Genomic DNA, 18,763 nt, shown 5'->3' on the forward strand with positions numbered 1-18,763 from the left:
GATTAGTCTCCATTAGAGAACAAACCCATTACTGAGAGCTTCATCTCCAATTACTTGTATTGAGAGTGCTAGACACCCCATCTCCATTTACCTAGGCTACGGCTGACGTACGACATAGGTGTCGTACGTTTGCATCACGCCAGCCCTCTTATAATGCGCTCTTTGGGGGTTAAATGTTATTGAGCAGTAACCAGCCAGTTTGGCCGCAATCCGATATAGAAATCCCTCCTACAGGCAAATCGGATATACAAAACTCAGACTAACTTACCGTACCAGCAACCCCATCTCCCATTTCTATCTAAATAACAGCCGAACACGATCGCTAGGGGGCTTTAGTAGGAAAACTCTTTATTCTGCGCTGTCTAGTGGCGACCAGGCTTAACTATAACAGTTTTTATTTTCGAATCTGCTGGGAGTTACCAAACTTGTTAGACGTTTGCTTGTTTTGACTTTATAACGTTATATGAGACTAGACCTGCATGCCGGTAAAAAGAAGGTGGGACTCGTGAGTGGAGACTTAGTTGGCTCGATTTCTTGACCCCCAAGGATATGAGGATAGTGGGAAACATGCAATAACTGTAGGTGGAGGTCCGAGTATCGGCTTCATACAATATGCCAGATTAAAAGTGGCATGATGATGCCTAAGCTGACTGCTCAGCCGGCCTCCGAATGCCACAGCTCACTCATGCTCGCGGGCAGTTTGCACTCTCTGTGCGTTTTGTCCAAAAATGCCTTTTCCGGTGGCAATATTTCTTGTCGAAGGTTTTCCGTGCGTGGAGCATGAGGTATATTGTCGAGCGGCAGGTTATGAATGAGCATAGTTAAATGATTCATGGCATCGACCGAAGTACCATAGAAGCAGCTAGTGGTGACTGAATTTCGACAAAATGCCGGTCAGTGGTGTTCTTTTTGTGGAAACGCTCATAGAATTCAAACGCTCGGCAGGCTTACAGTCGAAAGTGCTAATACCGTAGCGCGATCCTGAATCACGGCAGATATTGGTGTGGAGTTGGGGATGTGAACGACTTTGCGAAATGTTTGAGGGTAATGTTATCAAAAAATTATCGAAAAATTCACCAGCCAGCCAGCCAGCCAGCTATGCGTGGTTATATACCCCCAGCCCACTAGAGCCACACCCGGTGTGCTAAAAAGACATTGACTCACCGCCATTGTGAACCTGTACGGGCGCACCAGACTAGCCACACTGCCCCACCTACATCCAAAGTACTCATATCCCTGTATTATCGCGATCACCATAACCATTGTGTCTAGCGTTCTTGGTCATGCATTTGGGAAAGCGATCGCGATCGCGGCTGCTTGTAGCGCTTTTCTAGCTCGTTGTTAGCGATTGTAAGCAAAGACTTGATGGAATTTTAATGACCTTGAACAATCCTGTATGGCTTTCACCGAGGAAATGAACAGACCCTCTAAGTCCTTGTGCTACCACATGGCTAGGAGATCTTAGCAGCGTCTCCAAGTGGCCGCCACCCCCCCTGTCGCCTATGCGACCGCAGAAAACCTATGAGCTGGACAAATGGCCATCCTATCGCACGCCGAAATCGTTGTAGACTGGTTTCAGGTAGGAGGGTTGAGCTGTCAGTGTCTGTTTGGGTGGTGCCTTCAGACACCAGCGCGGTCTGAGAAGTCATTGCAGAATTGCAAGATTGAGGTTTGGTAGATCATAGAAAGTGAAGAGACGCTGTACTCGAGTCACCAAGGAGCCCGGGTGCAATCAAAGTTAAACTGATGCAGGAACTAAAAGTTGCAAACTCAGCTAGGACAAGAAGAGCTGTTATGCTACAAGCACTGGCTGATTTTTTGACAGTGCGGTACGCAGTACTGGGCTCGAAGATAAAAAAAGAACCAGCATAGATTAAGAAGCAATAAAACACCCAGAAGCACCAAATCTGTGATCATACTCAAAACAGCTAAGCCACCTCGGAGGAATTGCAAGCGCGCCAGCCATATCTGACAACTGCAACGTTCCATTCTCGATTCTACCTGCGAAGGGGGCCGACGGAGGAGCTCGAAGCAATATCAAGCACTTTACCGTTGACCTGACCGAGTCTTATCATGCAAAGGTACCATCAAAATAGATTAGAGGCACTACAGAGGCACATCGGATGACTTTTACATTGCTAACCCATAGCCCTCCACAGCTGTGTTTTCACCATCGCTACATCCCTCGTCAGCGCTCCTCAAACCCACAGTACGTTGATCGGTAGGTTCCTCCATGCTCTCGTTGTGAGGTGCGGTGGTTTCTAATAACACATTAGTCAGTGTCGCTGACCTGAACGGCAATTGTAGAGCCTGTGACGCACTCGACGGATTGATACAAACCAACAACGGATGCTGCTGAGACTCGGAAAGATTGACCGTAGTGGCTGTCGCGGGACTCGGTGCTGGAGTAATGGTGCAGTCATCTAGCGTATGCATCGTGCTTGCACTTGTGTCCAGTGTTGGCCCCAGTGCCCTCTCACTCGGCGCTGCAGATGGGACGAATGCCGCTGAGCCAATGAACTGTCGAATGATCTGCAAGTGTTGGGCTAAAGAGTCGTTTCCGCTGGCTGCCGCCGACTTGTGTGCGATAAGAGTGTTTACGCTCGTTTCCCAATGTTTAGCTGCAGGGCCAAGCTCATTCAATTCCGGGTTCAGGGAGATGAGAGCTCTCATCGACATCGTGATCCCCATAACGGCGTGTAAAAGGGCCAAGGTGCAGAGGTTCGCCGATGCATCGGTTTCACGCTGAATAGTAGAAGGGACTGGTGCGGTGTCCATGCCCGCTGCCTGAGCCTGCGGCATACTTTGCTGCGGTATAGGCATTTCCGTAGAATCGGAGGCCACACAGGGCTCGGAAGACACAGCATATGCGGGGCCCATGAAATGCGGCTTGCTAAAAAGATTTTTCGGAGATTAATGTTATCGAAAAAGTGCCCAGCCAGCTAGCCAGCCAGCCAGCAGGTACCTCTCCGATTTAAGTACATCGAGGCCCACAGCTGTGTGCACGGGCCATGCTTCTTCCAGGGGGGAGGGGCATGGGGTGACTCTAGTGCGTAAGCTTATCGCATACCTAATTTCGAACATGATTCGGCCAGCAATGTAGATCATGTAGGAGGCCTACCATCTATAGGCGAGGTGTCTCACCAACCAGTTATGTCTCAGTTACTTCGGAGGGAAGTCCAATCGCAACCACCCACGTTCCATTCCGCGCCAGCAATACCTGGATCACAGCGGACTAGGCACTTCTGTGCCACAATCAAGTCCCTTGCTCATGAATAGACATCAGCAGGCTGTGGTATTATCTCAAAGAACCCCGAGCTGAGGCTCTAGGGCCGAGGACCGGTGGAGCTTGTTGGTGAGCTTTATGAGTGCCACGGGTCTACTCTTTTGCAAAACCTATGATCTCTGGCCCTGAGCTTAAGTGTAAAGTAAAAAAGGCCAGAATCGCTGCTGTGAGACGGTGATACGTGCAGATCATTTATTGTGATGAGGAATTCGGCCAACATGCCAACTAGAATGGTGGTCTTTGATACTGTCAGCAAGTATTGGAAATAACGTGCCTCGAACGCCGCTACTAAGCTAGTCATGTGAGTACTTACTCCTGCAATATGGCAAGGCCAGTGGAGAAGCTCAAGCTGCTCACTTCACTGATAGGCAAAGGAAGTGCGGGATGAGGCTTTGCTTGGAGTGGCAGTATCCGTCCTCGGGCACATAATCAAATCCCACCACAGCGGCCTAAAAAGCATTGTTGAAACCAATATGACCTTCCATGATCTGTCGTGGAAATGCTTGTCAACTGTGAAGATTCGTCTCGGAGGCTTCGTGGCACCTATAATCTGTAGTAGGTACTATGAGCAATGTCACGATCAGGCCGTTGGCAAAGTCGCGCGTCCAACTGAGCTTTAAGCTAATTTGTTGATGAATGCCAAATAAATCTAGCCATAAATTGTATACGCCTCATATAGGCACCCAAGAGAACAGAGCGCAGAAGCGCGATAGGAAAGCAACCGCGCTTCGACCAGGTCCCGCAAACAAAGCACAATCATTCTACAACAAACGCATGCTGCATCTTCCCAGCTAATTCACTAAAGGTCAAAAACCACCAACTGTTGCCAAGCCTTCAACCAGACCCAAGTGCCTGGGTCGGTGCATCATCTGCGTCCTTCATATCCACCTCGTCCTCTTCATCAGCTACGCATTTATTAGCAAGCATTCCCGTAAAGATGGTGCAAGTTACTCACAGCTTGGGAATTCAATGTCATAACCAGGATAGCCATTGGGCTTCTCGTATGGCGTGAACCCGCAATTGCACTGAACAGGCTGAGAAAGGCATGGATCCAGTCTGCCAGCAAGTAAAATCGCATGACAGTGTTCAGTTCCTTATTGAAATTGCAGCAAAGTGCAAGCCCACTCGACATCTGGCCCAGGTACCAGCGTGAGTCCTTGAACTTTCGCCCACGGTCGCAGTGATTGTCGTTTTCTCGTGCGTGGCCACCCTGCTTGCATTGTCCTCCAATGTCTTTCGAATTTCTTCCAGCTTTACAAGCTGCATCTCTGATTCTGGCCATGCTCTCAGCGCCTTGATTGCCAGGTCGTAGTGAACGAAGCGGTCTGATACTGAGAAACCGCAGGTACCGGCCAATTCCACATGGTAGAAGATGTGTCGAAAAACCCGAGAGTATTTCCAAATCGGAAGATGAAATGCTGCCTCCATTTGACTCATGCTGGACCTTGCAAGTCCACGGACAGAGATTTGGCGAGGCTCAGGCTTGGGCGGTACAAATGTGTGGCGGAAGCTTTTTCGCATGGAATAATAATGTTATGGAGTGGCTTTCAAAGGTGGCAGTGAGCTAGTTACTATATGCCCACATAGCTTCCTTAGTCGACGGTCAAATACGAATCCCTCCCTTCTGTTCTAAAATTAGCTTAGGTCGATTCGCCGAAAGTAGTCTAAGCAAGTGCGAGCAAAGCAATCCTGCAGAATTTTTGGCTCGAATAGCCTTCACGTCTAATGTTATCGGAAAAGTTCCCAGCCAGCCAGCCAGCCAGCCAGCAGGTACCTCTTGGTTTAAGTACTTCGCTGCAATGCAGGGATTGCGTCTCACCCAATAGGCAGCAATGGCACTGGACCCTGACACGTGGGAGTGGTCCACATCTGATTACGCGTGAGGCATTGGACAACAGGGTTATTCCATTCCTGTTGGTCATACGGAGGCATGGACGTTTCACAGGTGACTAGACACTAGCAAAACAACGGATTTTAGGCAGCAGTGTCTCAAAAACTAGAAATAGGCCGATCGCGGCTGGCTAGACCATTCACCATATCGGCAATAGCTTAGATTTACTGCAGTGCGGTAATCATTTGGCAGCGATTGGCTAACTCGGGCTGATTGCGAAACTGGCTCAGCGAATCTCGTTGCCAAAGCAGCTGATGAGGGTCGGAGATTGATTACCGCGACTTACTCGCTACACATACTAGATGTACAGCTTGCACCTTGAGCCCAACCCAACATGGAGAGAAGTTGGTGTGGTTTGGACGCTGTGCTGACGGGAATGCACATATTGCGCGATCGCTGTGCGACCAATGACCCTGTAGAATATACTGACAGCTGTGGCACACCTTAGCATCGTATCTACATATTTGGCGCGTGTGAATGCGTCTTTGCGGCGACGGTTTGTCAAGCTGAGAATTAGTACAATGCTAGAAATTAATGCTGACTGGCGATCTAAATAGTTTGAGACGTATAAATTGAGGTCTCTGATGGCCTTGTCTCGGCAAGACTAGTGATCCACCAAGAATTCTACTGATAGCGCGGAAATAGGGCCTGGCCGACAAAGCGTGCTCAGAACTGCAACTGCGGAAGCAGTATCTTCCACTCTGCGTGAGAAATAGACGATAGCTATCGAATATTGCTATTGAACGTTGTGATCATACCCTACACCAGACCGTACGAGCGGTATCGTAGCTCAAGAATTTGCAAAAGTAGCGAGATCAAGCGAGATCAAGAGCGTGACAATTCAGTGCATACGTCGAATGAGATTCTTAACCCTCGCTCTCCCACGCTCATGGAACAAGATGCACTGGATAATGAACCTCAATGCCATTGAAAGCCAACCAAACACAGTCAACAGAATAAGATTGATGAAATGACAGACTCCAATCACTTCCGCCTAAGCCTTGCGCTCATCGATGCCACAGCCACTCCAATGAGTTGGGTCTTTCAACAGGATCCGGTCGCTGTCTGTGAGCGCTCATCCTCGTCGTCTGTGGATGCTTCTGTCTCACCCCCGGCTAATCAATTCTCAGCGTGTTTCTTTGGTAAGAAAGAATAAAAGTACTCACGATCTGTAGAATCCATGGCTATGTCAATATCACGACCCGGCCCACAATACGGCGTGAAATCGCATGTGCACTCGGGTTTTGTATGCAGGTACCCCTTCGTGAATTCAGGCTCGAACTCGCAAAGAATACCGCTGACAAGTCTCACACAGTGTCTGATTTGCGCGTGTATATACCCGAGATCGCCTGGAGCTCGGCCAAAGCCCACCAGCTGCTTGCCCATTCCCTCGTATTTCGGGACGCTCTTGCGATTGAGCATCGTCTGTATCTCCTTATCCAACCCTCCGAGTGTGAATTCCAGGTTCTTTTGCATCTTTGAGGCCAATTTCAGCTCTGGCCACATCTGAATAGCCGTGTTTGCATGTCAAATTTGTTGAACAGAGGATTCGCAGTTGGCTAGTGTGAAAGATGTGTATGACTGCTCGATGTGGTAAAAGATATGCTGAACACCCAGCGGATACTCGCATGGATGAAGGCGGAGTATGGTTTTAGGGTCTTTGTCATTCATGGTGGCGATGCTGAATGTGCAGTCAAAATTTTCCGCGTGGAACAATAATGTTATCGAAAAATTGATCAGCCAGCCAGCCAGCCAGCCAGGTGCTACTATATATAATTCGGCCCACCTCTGGGTTCACACCCGCCGTGTGAAGGCAGACAGGTCTCACTGCTCTTTCAGGACTAGGCAATTTGCACTGTGGCCAGCTGTCATACCTGGATGGCATGCGGATGCACAAAGGCTGCCCCACTCCAACCATGCAACAGTGCCGATCACTCCCTGTGAGTCAACTGATAACTCTGACCATCCATGTGGGCATGCTGTGCCACACACTTGGGGTGTCTGCCTGACCTATGACCGACCCCCACGAGGAAGTCTTTGATAACCTTCCTAGAGAGTATTTGTCATATCTATTGCTAGCGCCATGCAACCACTCACAAGCGTGTCTTGGGGGGTGGTCATCGATAAAACTTGTTATAATAATTGCTAATACAATATAGCAGTGGACAGATATAGCTGAAACATGAGCAGCCAGGCTCCTGCGTGGGCACGCTCCCAGCAGATCTTGGCAGGGCTCCGAGGCGAAGCCAGCCTCGCTGCGCCCACGCGATCGCAGTACGTTGACGAGATAGACTATTGCTCACCATAATGCATCTTGACGCCAATATAAGCAGTTTTGAGGCGGAGAAATTGAACTGGGGGCATCTACATGGGTAGCGCTGTTGGCTATTATTACTCTCTCATCCGTCGCAGCAAGATCGAAACTCGGCAGATCGAATCCTGTATCCAGGGACAAAACTTTCGGATGATCAATCGATTGTTAACAGTTGAGCGTAATTTGAATGGACCATAGTAAACAAAAACAGTAGACCAAAGAGCAGAGGCGGTAGATCGAAAAAGACCAAGGCCTCGCAGTTTTGGATCACATTCTACGTCAGCATGCGGACGAAGAGATTAGAACAGTTGCTTTAAAACGTTATGAACTTTCATCGAATAGCTAGGGAAATATAAATTGTTTCTAGAACAGCCGTAGACCACATGTCGTATCTGAAAAGAGACGAGCCACAACGGCTGTGCTTGTAATGTGCCCACGGGATTCAACAATGGGACAATACCGTTCGCATTTTGAGCTACCAAGGGGCTGCGGCTGAGCAACCCCAGCTGAAGTGTCAAGCATTCTGCCCATGACCCTAATCCAGCGATACCCTACACAGATGCAGGTAACGCGTATCCAAAGACAGCCATATCTCACAAAAACCTATCCACCCTTACATTCCTAATCCGATTGTCCCCAAATCTTTACCCGCACCGACACTCTCTCCGCTCGCGTTGAACTCTCTTGTATTACTTGACGGCATGCTAGCTAGTGTCAGTAACCTGAATGGCGAGTAGGTCAAAGTCCAAACTCACGGATTGCCCTTTGTATAAGCCAGCGGCGGGCGTTGCAGCTGCGCCGAAGTGCCTGTAGATGGAACCGTAGTTGCCGGGCTTGGCGCTGGAGTGGCAGAGGCATTACCGATACCCGACGTCTGCATGGTCCAGGGGTTCGTCATCAAGCTCAAGTTCAGCGCTTTGCGCAAGATCTCCAGTTCAGCGAGTGCTGCGGGGTCCACAGCCTTCGAGACATGCTCCGACAACTGCGTACTGGAGCTGTTTTCTTCGCTCTTCAACTGGTTCTTTGTGAGAGCGTCGGTGCTCATCATCAGCTCCGTGACCGTATGAGCAAGCGAACTCAATTCTAAGTCAGAGGAGATGACAGCTTGCAACGTTTGCACGACCCCCACTAGAATTCGAAGTGTCGCAGGCTGCGGAGTGCCTTTGGGTGCCTTCGTGTCGGGCTCGGCATCGTCGTTGGCCACTTGGGTGTCGATTGAGTCTACCTGAGCCTGCGGCATGGTCTGCTCCGATTTCGGCTCTACCGTAGAACTCGTGTCCGTACTGGCCGGAAGAGCTACACCGAACATAGGTCCCATGTTATCGAAGTTGGGGTCAAAATTTTTTCGGAAGTTAATGTTATCTGGGTATGGACCTCGTTAGCTGCCTGGCTGACTGTCAGGTGGTCATAGTGGTCACGATTAGGCGGCTGTTAATTCTATCAGCCGGAATGACAAGCCAGCCAGCCAGACAGCCAGCACTTGGCAATAATGTTATCGAAAAAAGCCCAGCCAGCCAGCCAGCCAGCCAGCCAGCCCGTGGGCTTTCCCGTAACCTGCACATGGCGACTGACCAGCTAAGAAGAATTTGCGCAGCGCAACCACCTGCCGGTATCAGTATCAGTGTGGCGCAGCTAATTAAATTGCTTGGGGGTCCAGTGCAATGCGTTGCGTGCAATACTCGAACAGGGCAGCCGGCGCTAGGACATGCTCCTTGTGCAGGCTGCAATTGTAAGCTCAAGACGTGTAATCATAGACCTCTCGGCACGCAGCTTTTTTAGATGTTTAACCGCAGATGAGTCATATTGGTAACAGTCTCCGCCTGGCCCTGGTGAGGCCTGGCGCACAATTTTTATCATGGCAGATAGTAGCCTCTTCCTACCGTCTCGCATAAAATTCTTAGTCGTGTGGTAGCATCAATGCTGTGATCGGAGCAAGTCGCGCGATGCACGTCACCCACAGTAGAGCAACACGCATCTAGTTCTCCAGACCAAGAGTAGCCATGCACAGTAATCTGCACTACTCTCAAAAGTCTACCAATGAGCATTGCATACGAGAGGCATCTACTTGGCTATCACCAAATGCAATGTTCAGATAATTATAACCTCCAAAACGCAAATATCAATTTAAATTCTAAAAACTGCGTAGCCATACCACAACTCCACCAACGCCATAAGAAATATTCAGAGTAAGCACGGTAGCTGTCAATGATTATGAGGGCCTGACGCCATACTAAGATTCCCCAATCATTATGGCACCATTGCGCTTCCGCGAGCGCTTTGCTGGTTTGTCAGGTGCATTTGCGGCCCGCTCGCGCCCTGACTTCAACGGTGTAGTCGGCTGTGCAGTGACAGAAGATCCTTGTTTCTTAATCTCCGGCAACGGAGTAGGGATCACAAGCTCGAGTTCCTCGGGTTCGGACTCAGTGTCATTGACCTCCACGAGTTGCTTGGGGGGAGCCGAAGTCCTAACATCGACCTGCTGGTTTTCTTCCTTGCTACTGTCAGCGGGTGGTGCCTCGGCTCCCTTTTCCTTCTCCGTGCGTTGCTTCAGCTCCTTCAACTTAGCCAGATGGGTGGCTGTATCCTCGATCTGCTTGACCAGCGTAACTCCTGTTTCCACCTCAAGGTTCTCCTTGCCTTTGCGTTATGTGGTTAGGTTCGTGAAATTTTGGAAACGAGAAGGGTTCGACATTGAGAACCTACGTGTATCGGAATTATTGACTAAAGCCTTGGAAGCGTTCATCAAAACTGGTGTGACCATCTTGACGTGCCCTTGTTTCGTATGGCTGACCAGGACCATGGACATCATCCAAGGCAAGAGTTCAGCCTTTGCCACAGCTTGTGTGTGATGATTTAAAGACGAGAACATGTGCGCCATTTCCGTGCCCAAAGTGATAGGCTTTGTCTCGGACTGATCTTGTTTAGGTTGCCACGGTCTGGTACGAATGGAATTGAGACGATCCTTGGCGACATCTTTCATTGCATTCAAAATGAGCTGCATTGTGCTACTGAAGCAGTTGCACGTCCAGTTCTTGGCCGGCTCAAGGTGCTTGAAACATGCATCGAGATTGCACAGGGAATCTTCATGGCTGCACTGCCAAATGCCACTGGCCAGCTCTGTGGCCTTAAGAAAAGACAGAAAGTCCGATGGATACTCGATCCGTGGTTTATCGAAAACTGCTTGGAGCCAAATGTCCCCACGTTTTGGGAAAAGTACTGAGCTAGACGCCATTTCTGCTAAGGTAGGTGGGGGTTACTGAATGCACAAGAAAAAGGTTAGAGCATGGATTGAATTTCCGACGCACAATCGGGGCGGACATCGGTTTAAGTAGAGAAAAACTGGTGTCACGTGGAATTTTTTCGCGGAAGGTAATGTTATCGAAAAACCGAACAGCCAGCCAGCCAGCCAGCCAGTCAGGTATATATATACGCACGTCCCGCGACTAGAGCTGCATGCTGAGGCACATCTGAACGAGAGCAAAACTCTGCAATGCAAGACAACAGTGAGCTTGAGGCCCCACATCCACTAAGACGTGGCCTACGCGGATTGGCTCGAACAATTGCATGGGTGGTACATGTCCTGCAGCAGCACATTGTGCAGGCCTGGTGCTCATGGGCCCTGCAATCGCCGTGCCAGCTGCCACTGGCCCATTCCCCAGCAGCAAAATCGCCAACCCTACCGCCCTGGGTACCACCATTTCGCTGTCCGTCTCCTTCTACGTGCGAAAGAGTCTCACCTGAGATGCGCTGGTTTCCCGGGCAGCGGTGCACCCATGCCCATCCGCCCCAAGTCGAAACGGGCACGATCACACCACCGTCGTCCGAGCCCATTATCATCGTGGCTCGAACCCATAGGACGAACTCAAATTCAGAACAATGGTACCCGTGATCAGCTCGGTAATCCGAGTGCTAGCCAAAGTAAGACCTGAAATGCATTTTTGTATACACTTATAGCTCTTAGTTGACTTGTCAGTCAGCCACAGTTCCTCTATCTCGGTACCTGCATCGCATGGCTGCTCGCTGGGGTAGACCTAAACTTTGGTGTTCCTATGGATGAGAAGAGCTAGAATATAGCTACAACTGGCTGAGATTGACTTGACCTTGCTGCTTACAGTGCACAGGGGTTGCTCGTCTTTTCTACGCCCGCGCCAAGCCACAGCCCCACAGGAAATTTGGTAGCATAGGTCAGTTGCAGGTGCTGCCAGTTGTCAGAAGAGTAACACATTTTATCAGCGATAATTGCAAAATTCATTGATTATCGTTATCATAATGTTCCATAGCCTGAGACGTCAAAATCCAAATGATATTCCATGAATCCAAGCAAAACACCCATAACGCCATTAGTAGAGCACTTCCGACTAATAGGTTTCCGAGGCTGCCGCTAGCCAGGGTGGACCTCCCTGAATCGTAACGGAGCAGCACCAGTGCGACCACGAGCTGGCAGTGGTGAAGCTGTCCTGGGAACCTGCGTCCAAACCATGTCCGGGGCGCGGAAGTCTTCGCGGCGCCGATCGAAACGAAACGGAAAGGAGATATTTGCGAAAAAGTCATTAAGGTTGATAGTCTGTCCACTGTGATGCTGATGCTCAGACGAAGTGCCTTCTTCGATGACAGTTGCCGTATCGCTGTTGTCTCGAGAATGCCCGTCTTCTGTGTCGGCCATGTCTGGGAGTTTGTAATTAGAAAATGAACTATTAGAAGAGAGAAAAATCTTACCCGAGTAAAGCGAGTCTGCACGATTGTACAATGGGCGCCTGTTTCTTAGCGGGGGGTTCCTGTCTCCCCCCCACCGCTCGCGAAAGATCTCACTCATGGGTCCAAACATCTCGCATAGATGGATCATGTAGTCTGCCATCCAACATGATTGAACCCTCATGCGCACCAGATCGTTGCCAAAGTTGTGCGACCACGTTGATCGGTCAGTGAAGCTACGCATAGTCGCAAATAATGTTGCTTCCGCCTTGTCGCTGGACTGCCGAATTTCTTGCTGCAGAACACAATCGTCCCGCAATTGCATATTTGAAATTTCGCCAGTTATGTCGTCGAGGATGCGTCCTGCATCATGGCAGTGGTTGAAGGCCTCGTGCATGCAGCTGAAAGCCTCGTCCAATTTTTTGGCATACCTTTGGGCGTCTTCTGGAAAATCGCCTATGGGGGCAGAAAGATACTGCTTTCCGGAATAAAAAGATTCTGGATCGCATGAGCCAAAGGCCACTGGGAATTGGTGGCCTACCGTCGACATTGGGCCCTGCAATAAGGGTACCGAGGTGGAGACTGTGTGAGGATTTTTCCAGGTATCTAATGTTATGCAACTTTCAGCCAGCCAGCCAGCCAGCCAGATAGCTAACCTCGACCGCATAGTACTATCACGTGAGTGCTACTTACGGCAGTCATGTGCGCCCGGGCATGGAATCAGGTGGCTTAGACTTAATACTATCGAAAAGCGTACCAGCCAGCCAGCCAGCCAGCCAGCCAGTTAGGCTGAGTTTCGGGTATAAATGAGTGGCTTCCCTCCCCCCCATTCCCCCAATTTTCGGTCAGCCTGCCACTTCATCTTGCACAATTCATTTGTACAGCCCCAAACGCATAGCCCACCACAATGGCTTATGGCAACAACTACGCAAAGCCCTACCGGGGCCGCTCCACCTATGGCTATCAAGCCCGCTACAATCCGCAGGCTGTCGCGTACAAAAAGCGTCGTTTCACAAAATATCCCACGTACTTTAAGAAGTCGGGGTATTACGGCGGTGCCAATTCAGGCTCTCGCAACTGGAGCTCAAGTACCTGGCGATCAGCTACCAAAGCCAATACCAAGACACGCCGCCTCTCTACCAAGACAAAGCCAATGACACCTGCCCAGAAGCGAAAGTGGGAGTTTGTCCGCAACATTGGCATCTACAAGACTAGCGGTCGCATCAGCTCAGAGTCTGAGAGTTACTCACTGGCAAAGAATGAGGACACTATTTGCATTGCCGAGTCCATGACAAGGTGCAGCTTCAGCAGATCATATATTGGCCTGGCCAGCGTGACAGACAAGTCGGTCATCAACCTCGACGTGGATACCAGTTGGGCAGTGCGCATCGTGGGTTTCATGTTGAAGCCCATTGGCAAGCGGGAGGATCTTAACGTCGGACAACTCGCACAATTTGGTGCGGCATCAGCAGGGCGCCACCAACTCAAATCCAATGAGATGAAAATCTTCAAGGCTGCCATCTGGAACAAGAAGAAGGACTTGGACGATGTGGACATCATGACAACTTGCACATATAGCGACCAAGTTGAGATTTTCCTCGATGACACGAAGTACTACAAACAGGGCACGGAGGTGTGCGTAGTGCCTGAGAAGCACAGCATTCACAGCATGATGACGCTGGGACCAAATGGGACACCGCTGATGAGCGACCAGAGCGATGGCTGCAACTACATCATCTTACGCATGTTCCGTCCTCGGAGCGCAGACGCAGAAGTCGAATTCTTCAAAACCGACTTGACTACGGGGTACTGGGACCTTCCTCAAAGCTTGCTTCTTCAAACTCCGGGTGTAACGGAAGTCAAGCAAGAGATGGATATCTAGATAGTCTGACAGAGTGCGAATAGATTGTTATTTCCTAATACCTGGCCTGCAATGAAGCATTACAAGAGACACCCAAAAAGCAAACCCAGTAAACTCCCTCTAACCACAGATGAAAACGTTCCGCTCGATTTCCTCTTATGCTTTCTTCTAGAGGGCTGCGCCCTAGCAGTGCTCCCATGTGTACGCCTGTGTTCCTCTCTCGGATATGGGCGACGGTGATAGCGGTCGGGCGACGAGTATTGAGGCATTGTCTAGAGTGTATTCGTGTAGCGCAAGCGACGATCGGAAGCGCAAAAGCACGTGGCTGGGTCTGATCTGCAAGCTAGCAGGGATTAGTCCCGGCACACAAAGAAAAAAAGGTTAAAACCCCTACAGAGAATGAAAACAGACATGCTCCAAATAGCGGCCTTCAGTAGTGCCAGTACTCCGAGTGAATGTGCTGGAGCATTTTGGGGACTCAGCGAAACTGAGGGCGGAGGGCTGTATTTGTGCTCACCATGGTAACATTTACGCAGAGCCTCACCAGCGATTTAATGGCTATGCATGTGTCGTGTAATTTGGTGCATCAACTCACCACCTCGCTGCCTTGTTGCAGGTTCGCCCGGCCAGTATGGACTGCAGCTGCATGCGTGGAAGGGCCCGGGGGGAGCTCCCGCCCTGCACCTCGCAAAAGTGGACACAGCGTGCCCTTAGTACGATAGGTTAAAATGAAACGGACTTGTTCCACATGGTAGAGTGACATTGGCAGATGTACTGGCGCTGACAAAGTCGGTTTTCATAAGCTCTAATGTTATCGAAAAACTAGTCAGCCAGCCAGCCAGCATGTCCGCTAGCAAGGCCATCGTCTAACTGGCCAGTAGACAGGTTGGCGCAGAAACGCTGGTAATTACAAGTCACCGACTAAATCTTGGACGACGCCAAGCCATAGTAAATGGAGCGGAAGGCGGGACTAAGCGTTGGGGTACAAGGCATGTAGCTGTGGAGTCTGGATGAGTGTGTACCACAACCTCGCATTCACCAAGGACAAGTAATATACGGTATCGCGCGTCAGCAGGGTCCATGCTTGACGCGGCTGTAATCTAATGCTCGACATTGCAGCCATTAGAGGTATGCACGTATCCTCAAGTGAACCCTCCCCACCACCTTGAGCGTCAAATTGGGTACCGGTGACAAAGACACGTGGGTTTAGCAACTGGAGCCCCGCCCACCGTTTCTGCCCACCGTTTCGTTCGATCATTACGGCTTGGTTTCTCGGGCTTCCGCTTTCAGAGTAGGAAATGAACGCTCCTGTCTCACCGTTGCGGATCCCATCTAGCAAACAGACAGCGTCAAGAGGTTATCAAGGTGCAAGGGGCAGATGGACACGTCTTGTTTCCAGTACCAGAAGCCCTAGAGGCCGCTGAGACTGCAAAGATGGCGATGCACTCGATGAATATTCTAGTAACATGTGTTTGCTAGTTACTCATTGCTCAAATACGCCCATGGTCATACCACTGCCCACATCTAAGCTAGGTCAACTGCATGCCAGCTTGGCCTCAGGAGCTGTAGGCTTAGTACCACAGCTCATGCTTCATTCTTCCCCGCCCACCGGCATCTGCTCCACACACGTATTTTCTTGGGAGCCCCAGCCTACCACGCTCTCACTATCCGGAAAGGGGGTTGGAGACATGACGAACTCATTTCCCAGCCACTGATCGTAAAGATTGTATCCACTAGAAGGCGGTGAAGAACCGCCGTGTGTTGTGCTTATTTCACTGAGCGTTGAATTCGATAGTGAGCTCAGAGTCCCTGTCTGGCATTAGCAGAAGCTGTGTCAAGAAAATCAGGTGCAGTACATACCATCAAAAGGAAGCCTCATCCCCGCAGTGGGCAATGTTGCCTGAGAAAAACCATCCTCCTCGGTAATAGGCTCTTTGTCCTCATCCGACGAGTCCTCAATTACCATGAGGTAGCTGAAACCCATTCCGTTGTGTCCTACTTGCGATGGTGGGCACCGGACAAGCTCCTCCAAGTCACTGCGTGTGTTGCGTGTCAACGTTCTCCTCGCTTCTGCCTGGCATAGAGCCACCACACTGCGGAGAAATTGACCCAGGTACTTTAGAAAGTGTATGGCGTGCGATGGCCAAGGATCCATCTTTCGGCCCAGGGCTGGGGTCTTGCGGGAGCGATGACCTTCTGAGGCCCTCTTTTGAATGCCTTTGGCTTTTTTGTGCCTGTTGCTTGCATTCAAGGGCACTGAACCAACGACACCGTTCGTAATTTCGATTCCCATGGCTTGCATCGAACTTTCCATCCGGAGGCGCAATATTGCGTCTTCTGTGCGTCCAGTCGAGCACAATGCGTCTTCTTTGCACAAATAACCCCAGATGTTGATAGCGTCGAGGATCGCATCATGGCAGTTGTCGTTTGCAACGTGTCGCTGGAACAAATATGCAAGACTGATCGTTAACTGGACCGCCTCGGGGTATGCATCGGCTTTGGTAGGCAGGCCCTGTAAAGGTTTCACTAGACTCAAGACTTGTGATGATTCCATTCTGACGGCCGGTCCGTCGTGAAAGATAGATTTTGAAAGTGAAAAACTAGAAGCGGAGCCTCACTGACTGTGGGATTTGAAGACTTATAGGGTGCAAGAGGCTACGCATGGCTGCTGTAGGTGCGCTAGCAGCGCTGATGGTGGGAGCCTAGCACGAATGGAAGGATCAGCGAACAGTTTTTCGTCGGCTAATGTTATCGAAAATCCACCAGCCAGCCAGCCAGCCAGCCAGCCAGCCAGCCCGGTATATGTACTTGGGCCGCGCACAACCATGTACATGTTTCGTGTCAGAAGTGGCCGCTCTGTTGCATTAAAAAAGGCTTATCTTGCTGGCTGCGGCGTACAGTCCATTCGCACGATGTTTCATCTGACATGTCCCAAGCCTATAGCATGCAATCATTCCACAGAGACCGCCTCCTGTCTCTGCCGATCACCGATGATCCCACAGCAGCTATGCAGAAGGACTGATAACGTGGGAGGGGACCAATGGAGTAGTGACAATGCAGCAGCGACGGAGGTGCCGATGCAGAGTAAGCCGTTGCCATGCAGATGAGAGGCACAACACAGCAGACTGGCCTCTCGTCGATGAGTGGCGCTCAGCTGGATCTCACCGCTGTTCAAAGTGCACTGCGGGAGCACGGGAGACGGTTCACGCGGTTGAACTGTGTCGCCTCCGGCAGAGCATAGTAGTTGGACCGGCTGCATGTGGAAGATGCAGAATAATTGGAAAGACGAAGCATACTGCAATTGTCGAGAGAACATGTGAGGAGCACCATGACAGTTCCAAGGAACGGATAGCCTGCCAACTGGCCAGGATTGGTAGGTGGAAGGGCTAAATTAAACATAGACCCAACAAGGGCACGGCACATCACATTATTTTACATGTGATGGGTTGCATGCCTGATGGCCATGGACCGCTCTCCAATGACTGGAACTTGTCTCCTAGGCCTAGAGCGTGCACTTCTTATTTGGCAGCGCGTGGTCGGAAAAGGCATCACGCGTGTTGGTCCTATATCAAATGTGCACGTTACGCGTCGGGTCGATAACCTTCCGAGCATACTTTTATCGCGAGTCTGCAATGTGCTGCGTGGTGGTAGATGCGTATACATCGCCTACCTAACGCATGTCTATGGGAAGTCAAAAGCATGTACTTGCAAATAGCTTGAGCGATGGAGCAAAAATGAATATGTATTGCAAAAGCGTGTAAATTAAAGAATATATGGGAATCGCATTTCTTTCCTATGGCAAGGCTCTAAGGTGCCATGCTCGCTCTTTGAGGCAGCAGCCTTGGCGTGCGTGGAATATCTTACTGCTGCAAACAGCTCCTTTCACACTGTCGGTAACCCGTATCAACCACCACGACAAGTCATCTGTTTCTCTGTCGCGCATCATGCGTAGCAAGAGAATCACAGAAGACGCGCATCACCACACCTCTGTAACCAAGGTTTTAGTAAAGAATGGAAGACAGATATGGGAGGTTTGGTACTTACCGCAATCCAGCACTTTGTAGCCAAATGGCTCATCATCAGCTCTAAAGCTGCTCCACGGATCTGACAAGAACTGTCCGTCGGAACTCATACGGCCAATCTTAGCCCTGTTCAAATCGTCAGGATCGATGTTTTCCTTGTTGTCGTCAAAGTTCTTGAGCTCCGCCTCTCGCATTGACTTGTATCATGTAATCAGTGCTTCGGTCACGTCGTGCAAGGCACTGCAGGCTTTTTTTGCTTGCTCGCAGGTCGCCAAATTGACATGACATAGAGGCTTGGAAGCAGCCTCCCGGTCCGCATTGGTGTTTGCCTCTTTGATGTACACCTGCTGACAGCAGCTCCTCAGACTGGTTATCAACGCATTTAATATCTTGATGTCGCCCTCGGAGGCATACACCACCCTAGTAAGCTGGTTGTTGACGAGGTTCGCATACTGATTGGCGACTGCGAGAAAGTTGCCCTCGCGCTGGACATTGCGAGCAAAGGAGAGGATGCGTTCAGCGCTGCAGATGCCGTCGTCACCTGGAACTGGTTCAGGAGAGACGCAGGCCGGTGGGGGTGGCAGACCGGTAGCCTGCGCCTGCTTGAAAAGAACGCTAAGCATTGTTAAGGCAGACAACAAGGCAGATTTTCGCAAGTGATTAATGTTATTGCTAAATCGGATTGCTAAATCGGCCA

At 50.3% G+C, this 18,763-nt stretch overlaps 9 protein-coding genes across 9 annotated transcripts; 1 reads left to right on the forward strand and 8 right to left on the reverse strand.

The window, feature by feature from the left end:
• Window positions 1–2,130: 2,130 nt before the first annotated feature.
• SCP_1400530 (hypothetical protein) lies at window positions 2,131–2,880 on the reverse strand (the record flags this gene model as incomplete). Its single annotated transcript, XM_027763760.1, has 2 exons — window positions 2,131–2,261; window positions 2,322–2,880. 2 exons carry the CDS (start codon window positions 2,878–2,880, stop codon window positions 2,131–2,133), a joined length of 690 nt encoding a protein of 229 aa, XP_027619561.1.
• A 3,341-nt stretch (window positions 2,881–6,221) lies between these two features.
• On the reverse strand, window positions 6,222–6,653 carry SCP_1400540 (hypothetical protein; the record flags this gene model as incomplete). Its single annotated transcript, XM_027763761.1, has 2 exons — window positions 6,222–6,292; window positions 6,344–6,653. 2 exons carry the CDS (start codon window positions 6,651–6,653, stop codon window positions 6,222–6,224), a joined length of 381 nt encoding a protein of 126 aa, XP_027619562.1.
• A 1,589-nt stretch (window positions 6,654–8,242) lies between these two features.
• Window positions 8,243–8,809, reverse strand: SCP_1400550 (hypothetical protein; the record flags this gene model as incomplete). Its single annotated transcript, XM_027763762.1, has 1 exon — window positions 8,243–8,809. The coding sequence occupies one exon, from the start codon at window positions 8,807–8,809 to the stop codon at window positions 8,243–8,245; it is 567 nt and encodes a 188-aa protein (XP_027619563.1).
• Window positions 8,810–9,721: 912 nt separating this feature from the next.
• SCP_1400560 (hypothetical protein) lies at window positions 9,722–10,723 on the reverse strand (the record flags this gene model as incomplete). Its single annotated transcript, XM_027763763.1, has 2 exons — window positions 9,722–10,128; window positions 10,195–10,723. The coding sequence occupies 2 exons, from the start codon at window positions 10,721–10,723 to the stop codon at window positions 9,722–9,724; spliced, it is 936 nt and encodes a 311-aa protein (XP_027619564.1).
• Window positions 10,724–11,872: 1,149 nt separating this feature from the next.
• SCP_1400570 (hypothetical protein) lies at window positions 11,873–12,154 on the reverse strand (the record flags this gene model as incomplete). The annotated part of the gene is made up of 1 exon (XM_027763764.1): window positions 11,873–12,154. One exon carries the CDS (start codon window positions 12,152–12,154, stop codon window positions 11,873–11,875), a length of 282 nt encoding a protein of 93 aa, XP_027619565.1.
• Window positions 12,155–13,090: 936 nt separating this feature from the next.
• On the forward strand, window positions 13,091–14,065 carry SCP_1400580 (hypothetical protein; the record flags this gene model as incomplete). Its single annotated transcript, XM_027763765.1, has 1 exon — window positions 13,091–14,065. One exon carries the CDS (start codon window positions 13,091–13,093, stop codon window positions 14,063–14,065), a length of 975 nt encoding a protein of 324 aa, XP_027619566.1.
• Window positions 14,066–15,635: 1,570 nt separating this feature from the next.
• SCP_1400590 (hypothetical protein) lies at window positions 15,636–16,598 on the reverse strand (the record flags this gene model as incomplete). Its single annotated transcript, XM_027763766.1, has 2 exons — window positions 15,636–15,853; window positions 15,905–16,598. 2 exons carry the CDS (start codon window positions 16,596–16,598, stop codon window positions 15,636–15,638), a joined length of 912 nt encoding a protein of 303 aa, XP_027619567.1.
• A 1,422-nt stretch (window positions 16,599–18,020) lies between these two features.
• On the reverse strand, window positions 18,021–18,260 carry SCP_1400600 (hypothetical protein; the record flags this gene model as incomplete). The annotated part of the gene is made up of 2 exons (XM_027763767.1): window positions 18,021–18,031; window positions 18,089–18,260. 2 exons carry the CDS (start codon window positions 18,258–18,260, stop codon window positions 18,021–18,023), a joined length of 183 nt encoding a protein of 60 aa, XP_027619568.1.
• A 9-nt stretch (window positions 18,261–18,269) lies between these two features.
• Window positions 18,270–18,689, reverse strand: SCP_1400610 (hypothetical protein; the record flags this gene model as incomplete). The annotated part of the gene is made up of 1 exon (XM_027763768.1): window positions 18,270–18,689. The coding sequence occupies one exon, from the start codon at window positions 18,687–18,689 to the stop codon at window positions 18,270–18,272; it is 420 nt and encodes a 139-aa protein (XP_027619569.1).
• Between the last annotated feature and the right edge of the window lie 74 nt (window positions 18,690–18,763).

This window comes from Sparassis crispa (genome assembly GCF_003851025.1).
Source record: "Sparassis crispa DNA, contig_000013F, whole genome shotgun sequence".
Classification (NCBI taxonomy): domain Eukaryota; kingdom Fungi; phylum Basidiomycota; class Agaricomycetes; order Polyporales; family Sparassidaceae; genus Sparassis; species Sparassis crispa.